General features: G+C 28.6%; 1 protein-coding gene across 1 annotated transcript; it reads left to right on the forward strand.

Moving 5' to 3' along the window:
* Nucleotides 1-2,907: 2,907 nt before the first annotated feature.
* On the forward strand, nt 2,908-5,101 carry LOC111034821. Its single transcript, XM_022316204.1, has 2 exons — nt 2,908-3,030; nt 4,330-5,101. Exons 1-2 carry the CDS (start codon nt 2,933-2,935, stop codon nt 4,634-4,636), a joined length of 405 nt encoding a protein of 134 aa, XP_022171896.1. The 5' UTR covers nt 2,908-2,932; the 3' UTR covers nt 4,637-5,101.
* The last annotated feature ends 2,556 nt before the right edge of the window (nt 5,102-7,657 follow it).

Consider the following 7,657-nt stretch of genomic DNA (forward strand, 5'->3'; position numbering starts at 1 on the left):
GTTGATAGTACGACCGCTTAATATCTTAATCTTATCTTTATAATATTTGGAAACTATAAGTATATCATTTCTACAAATAAATTCATAATATATTATAAATAATTAAATAATTTCAAGTAAGTGTTTCCCAAAGTGTGTACTATAAAAAATTTGGTCGGAAAGTGCTATTAAATATTCTTGGGCGAAAAGGGAAAGTAGTTTTAAAATATTTGGGCAAAAAGAGACGTGGGCAAAAAGCGAAGGGTCATTTTTGGGCGAAAAGAGTACCGCCCATCTCTCCTCCCTCACTCTCCCGATTAAGCCACCACGTCGTCTAAAGCGAAATTGGCCCAGGGACCTACTCAATCAATAAAAAAAAACAAAAGTCTAAAATTGAAGAAGTGTTGTTTGGACACCCCCTACCATCAAGCCGTCAATTTTTGTAAATTTATTAACCGTATTACTTATTCTATAGTATAATATAGATTGTACATATATTTTTTCTTTTAATGAAAAAAAAAAAAATAGTGAGTACCTACCTACATTGGCTACACTTATTAAAGTTCTGATATTTTTTGTACTACTTAAGGAGTGTAGTTCTGTTGCGGTACAAACTTCTATTTTTCAAATGAGAATTTTTTACTCCAAATGAATTAGTGGATGATTTTCTTGAAAATGTTGATATAGGTAGGGACCTAAATCAAAATTCTAATGAATAATTTCCGAGTTATTAAAATGATTATATTATTTATATTGTGTATAATTTTACCGGTATCGTAAATTAACAGTACATTTAAAAAAAAAAACTATGTACATTTTTTTTATCGTTCTAAAAATCGAGTGCCCCTTTAATTTTTGTTTTTACATTTTTTTAAAATATAGTAAGATCATAATACAAATGGGAATTTTCATAAAATGATAATGAATGATAAGTGAACGTAATTATTGTGATCATCGAATAGGTACCACATTTCGTTAACCACTGCCAGAGCACCCAAATGTGGTTCGAATGGGAACATCCGAGGTGGTTGGACCCGGAGTTCAAGGGCCCTTTGAAATAAATTTGAAATTTTTGAAATTCATTATTTTATTATTCTTATTTTATATTACATAACATTTTATGATAATATTTTAAGTAATTTTGCTATTTTAAGGTATGGGTTAATCATTGATTAGGTACCTAGAAATCGTGTGTAGGACACCCGTATCGCTTGTAATGAGTAAATGAGTTATATTTTATTGGAATTTTTGTGTATCATGGCCCGCAAAAACATATTTTAGTACCTACATGGACCCAAAATTTGATGTGGCAGAGGGGGCTGACCACTACGTCATTGCTAAATGTTTATCATAATATTATAAATTATAATCATGTCGTTTAAATAATGTATAATGTCTTCACTCTTCTGTATTTTATATGTATCTTGACTTATATATAAAATATTGCTACCACAATAAATTGTGACAAAATTCAATGGATAGTGTTACAGCATAAATCAGTTTTTAATACAAATATACTAATTTCATAAGTAGTTCTTACCGAACCCAGAAGTACCAACATCAAATGTTCAACATCACAAAACCAACATCACAATTTTTTCTTAGAGATTTGAAGTTCAAGTTTTGACAAAATTAGATGCTTAACCAATTTTAGTTATTTCCTTATTATTCACTGTATGGAATTGAAACTCTTACGTGTATTGTTGTATTTTACTATAAGGTACTAGGTACACAGTGATTGTTTAAAAGTCAATAATAATAATAACAATAATATTTTATGATACACATTTATAGTATTATGATAATGAACATTATTAACAGTTTAATTAATGCAATGTTTTTGGCAAAAGTTAATTCAACCTACCGTATTACCAATAGGTAGTGAAATAAATAACTAGCAATGATATAATAGGAACACAAATATATTATGAAGTCTAGGTACTACTTACCTATAATAATATAAGCATTAAGTCTGACACACCGTTTCCGCTCAAAACCTTTCTTACTTTTTTTCGTATCCAATTTTGTATTATTGTCTATTGAATTAATATAGTACCTAAAACTTAATACCTACCTATATTTTAAATTATTAATGAAAATGCAGTCATCACAATTAGTAAATATTCTATTTAAAGTTATTAATTGACCAATGGAAATTGGAATGATAAAAGCTATTGATTACGAACTTTTCCCAAAACTTAATAAATTATTTTAAAAAAACGTTAACTGTGTAAAAAAGCTGATTTCAAGTGAGATATAAAATATATTATGATCTATAATAGTGTAAAATGCCTACTAAAATACATTTGAGTACTTAAAAGTTGTAAGTACTAATGATATACCTTATTAATCCATTATAAAAATTATGTATCGGCTTTTTGATTATAGTTGTGAAATGCTCATTTTTAATTTTTTTTCGTGCAACTATAATATTGTATATCTATATACTTAGATTTTACATTCGTTGAAAATCGTGGACGATAGCTGATGTCTAAAGAACTTAGCATTTTTAAAATCTTCAATTTATCAGAAATATATAACAATAGCAGTTTTCTCTACTAGACGATTTATTTATATAATATTTCAACTTAAGTAAATTAGTGAGCAACAATAATGTTTTCTTTTTTACGATAATTGATGGGTACTTATGAATTAGGAACGGGTCTTACGCACAACGATGAAATTGCTAAAAAAAAATTGTATGTGATTTTTAGAAATTATTATTTTACCAATAAAAGATGTTTTATATTTATAGCAATATTTTAATACATCAATATTGAAAACGTCTCATTTGTTTGGAAACTTACACCGAACAAAATTAAATGAATATCCACTGACACGTGCGTATTAATGTATTATGTTTAATGAAAGGTTTTTCATAAATTATCCCGGAGAAAGTAATTCAATTCGCTTCTGACAGACGACTGTACTCCCACTAGAGTACACACATCATATGATTTGTTTTAGTCTTCTTATAAAACGCACTGCGTTCTTTCATTATGTCGTGACTCGTGAGTCAACACACCGACGACAACAGTTTCATTTACTCAGGTAAGCTTTATTTATTTTTGAAATAGATAATACTGATGTTTAAATATTTAATAAATAATAATAACGAACAATGATCAATGAGGAATGTTATAAAATATTAAATTTAAACCTGATAACAATCGTTAATTTTCTCAGATATTTTTGTAATTGTAAATTTATTTGTAAGTTGATTTATCAGCAAACACATCATGTCTATTTGACTATTTACTTATTTTAACATTCAAAATAAATTACTGTAGACATAAATCAGGATAGAGTTTATTACAAGTACCTACATCAATTAATATGCAAATATTATAAGAGAAAAAAATCATTTACATTTAATTAGGAGTTAAATTCATTAGTTAAACTAATTATTAATGTTTTTAATGAACCACCATTATGTGTCTTTCACCATAAATATTGTTTTATATTGGAAATTATTAAACTGTTTACCTACCTAAGAAGATGTCGAACTACAACTACAACCGATTTTGCGTTAGTATTTTATTATAGTGAATTAACTAATTATAAAACTTAAAGGTAAGAACATTATTTATATATTTGTACATTGATTTTTATGATTTTTTAATTTTTAAACAGTTTATAAGTATTTTTAAACTTAAATAATTTAGATAACTACTCGTAATTTGCTTAAAAATAAAAATTTAAAACCATTACCCTCTGCAAATACAGATAATGTTCGTATAAGTTATAACTTATAAGTTTGGAAATAATATATCAATTCTCTAGTATTAACGGTATCGCTACCTAAAATAAAACAACACAGAATTGGTTCTGCTAAAGTGCTGAACTCAAATGTTCTATGTTGTACACTTGTATACGTACCGTGGACCAATAGTTGCACGTTTGTAAGATGATGTAAACACATGCTGGGGATGAGACGCCCTCTTAACACTTGTATTATATAATGTATTTAATAGTGGATCAGTGTCACTATAATATATATATTTTGTTTATTTGTTAACATGAAATCATAATAATAATATTATGGTTAATTGTTGTACAAGAGAATACACTTGATCCCAGATTTCGTAATAGAAATTTAAATTTTTTTAGGATTTATATTATGAAATCTATAAATCAGTGGGGGCCGAGGACTTATATAATAGGTACATAGTAATTTAGAGAGCGTTTGACATTACTGTATAATATACAATTATCTATAGACTGTATAATAGTGCCTATTACATACTTATATATTATACTGTTGTAACTACCCATTATAATAACAGTGTTTATAAGCATTTTGGGTCACGGCATAACGAGTTTTTTTTAAATATATTTTTTCCCCACTAGAACTATGAATTCGTTTATGACCATTGTGGTTTTGGGCACGTGCATGATGGCTGTGTGCCTAGCAATGCCACAAGGATCTAAAGATGGAGCTATATTCACAAACGAAGCAATCAGACAAGCACAGAGTACACATCTTATACCCCAAAATGCTCAGATTCAGAAGGTCCAAGAAGGCGTAGAGTTAGTCGCATACGAGTCAATACCTGGCTCACAGGCTATCAACCTGTTCGAGATCCTCGGTGACCACGTACCTCCAGAGGTGGTCAGCAACCTTCAAACCCAAGTCGATCAAGTTGGAAAACAATGAAAACGCTATTATATAATTTAATTTGGCTTCATATATTATTATTTAGTTTGTCTTCCTAAAATAAGTCTGGGTAACTCGCGTCTTGAATAATAATGTTCTTATATTTTCTAATATATTTCAACGTTGAGTTCTAATACACATTATGCATCTTCGTGATACGACTCTTACACAACATTGTTATTGATTAGTTTTTAACAGAGAAAGTATTTTTGTTTTTCAACGAAAGTGCTTTCACCCACTGTTTTATTATTATTATTTTTTTTTTTTGACAAATGCTTATACATATACCTACATTTACTTTCTATGCCTTAAAGATATTACAAACAATAAACATGATCAGATTTATTAAATGTATATAGGTAACTACATACGAATATGTTATTGAACCTTGTTTTTATATACATATTTTTTTCAACATAAAATATTTTAATTCAAAGAATAAATTTATATTATTTATTTTAATGATTTCAATGTTTGTTTATTTTTCTACAGTTACATTTATACTTCAAGCTTAGAAAGTAGGTACTACTAATAAACAATTTAGAAGGAAAACTTTAAAGAATTAGATTACTTGACTAATTTCTTTACCTGTAAATGTGTCGTGTGTATCTAGTATCTACTAACTCGACTTAGTCTACAAATAATTACAATGTAGTACAAACAACAGAAAATCTATAGACATTTGCTCTTATTTAACATCTTTAATGTGATTCTGTTTTTTACAAATACTGTTTACTACCAATATATGAGGACTGCATTATCGAACAATTTTCGTGCTCATAGGGGTACCATAGGGGTACCTAACGGGGTATATATGCAGGGTAAATGTTTGCTAGTTTGCATATATTTTTGGCTGGGGTAGGTCCAAATTTACACTTTTTTGAAAGAAAAAATAACAATATTTGTATGTACGATATATTATGTTCAATGCATAATTATGTGATAAGAATTATACAATTATATCCTTTTCAATAAACACGGCCTAATAAAAAAAAGGTTCAAAGCCAACATACCTAACAATTTTTTTTTCCAAAGTAATAAGAAGCAGTTAAAATAAAATCGTTCTTATATATATTTGTAAATTGTATTATGAGCTTTTATATTTTTGGGGAGCACATAATGTTATTAGCCGCATACCCCGCGACCAAAGTCTACGCACGCCTACGTTCATGCTTACAAAATACAAATTACAATTAGACGCTGGAGAAAACCTCAAACCTTTTCTTAAATTTAAGAACAGTATTACGTCGTAGTATATTTAAAATAGGTGTGTGAATAGGTACCAAAAAGATTACCATTCTGCATTCTGCAGTTAAATGTAGAAAAATGATCATATTATGAGAGAATAAATTTGTACTTCAATATACTTTAAACTAAAATGGTTTTATAGACAACAAGAGTACATAATTTATTTTATAAATGAAAATGTTAGTCAAATGTTTCAATGTTCACGATTATATAGGTAGCACATAACAAAAATAATTATTGTTAAGAATTGACTGGTTTATGCAATATTTTCATCCCATTTCCATAAAATGATGTACTGGCAGTCTTGTATATTATTATCTTGTACCCGCAACTACGTTTAGAATCTGTCCTGAGTAAGTTCCATGTAAGTATTTAATATTCCCTTAATCCAAAATTCTTTGAAGGTGAAAGTAATAATATTTATCATACTATCTTATGCTCAAGGCGATCATCAGCCACTGAAACCAGTCAATTTATTCAATATGCATACCTAAAGTATAGACGTATAATAGCTGTAGGTATAGGTAATAAGTATAGTGGTACAAAGATTATAAACTGTAAAGTTTATTTTATTAAGTGCCTACGTTACTAATGGATTTAATATACATCGTTGCATAATACATAATATATGTTGATAATTTAGATTACCTATAATTTTAATGTTATGGTCAACATTTTAGTAGCGTGTAGCAGTGTAGCACCTATATCATAAACTTAAGCAGTGGCGTCATTAAAATTTTTGAGAAGGAGGGGGGAGGAAAGTTTTGACCGGGCCCATAATAAAACTGAAACTAAAAACATGTCGCTTTGTTCACAAACAAATTTGGGCCAATTACATTTTTATTTTAATACAAATATTGTAATATTGCCTTCTTACAAAATTGTGTATTTACTTTAATAGGCATAAATAACTCAATTTTTTGTGGGAAAATAATGATTAAAAATATATGTGGAGGGATAAATATATTACCTATTACCTATTTCACGAAAACTTTGTTTTGGGGGGATTTTCCTCCGAGCTATATCCTATTTGGGCCAATATATGTACGGAGTAATCATGTAGGTATTTACAAAAAATAGAACAATACATACAATATAAGTTATTAGGTAGATTGATGACAGTTTCATAGGCAGACATTTTGTAGGTGGATGGGTGCCCATAAGTCCCTCTACAAAATCACATTTAAACTTTCCTCAAATTTTTAGGACATCGGATATTCACTATCAATCATGGAACGATTATCTTATTTTGTTGTAATTCAAAAACGAATAGCCATAAATACTAAAAATTTTCACCAAATGTTTAATTTATCATTTTCTATTCTTGAAGACATTTTCAAAATATTTTGACTCGTTGTGAGATGTTTACAGAACAATACGATATTGATATCAATACACCTTGATACTAGACAAACAATGAGCGTATGGGAAGTGGCAATAAGCTATAGAGGGCGTTTTTTGTTTACTCGTTTACTCAATATGAATAGTAGTGCACTAGTGCGGGGTAGTAGACTAGTAGTCCAGATTATATTGTCCGTGCTAGTAGGGTAAGATATTTAGATACATATAGATTATAGTATTTTGTCGCCAAGACAGCGGCCTACATCACTGCGAAATATTTTATCGCCACTTATAGGTTATTAATTAATTATTGCCGTTTTTATACACATATTTTCTTGTCCTAGTATAATATAGGTACTTTATAGACATTACTACACTGATAAACGTCCGTACGAACTGTGGCCTGATACTTTAATTTAAGTTAAGACTTAA

The sequence above is a fragment of the Myzus persicae genome, unplaced genomic scaffold, assembly GCF_001856785.1.
Source record: "Myzus persicae strain clone G006 unplaced genomic scaffold, MPER_G0061.0, whole genome shotgun sequence".
NCBI lineage: Eukaryota > Metazoa > Arthropoda > Insecta > Hemiptera > Aphididae > Myzus > Myzus persicae.

Bases quoted from the DNA above. Each gene is read 5' to 3' on its own strand.
- LOC111034821 (XM_022316204.1), top strand. From the start codon at position 2,933: ATGATTTGTTTTAGTCTTCTTATAAAACGCACTGCGTTCTTTCATTAT. The intron at 3,031-4,329 runs GTAAGCTTTATT...TTTCCCCACTAG, and splicing joins CAACAGTTTCATTTACTCAG to AACTATGAATTCGTTTATGA.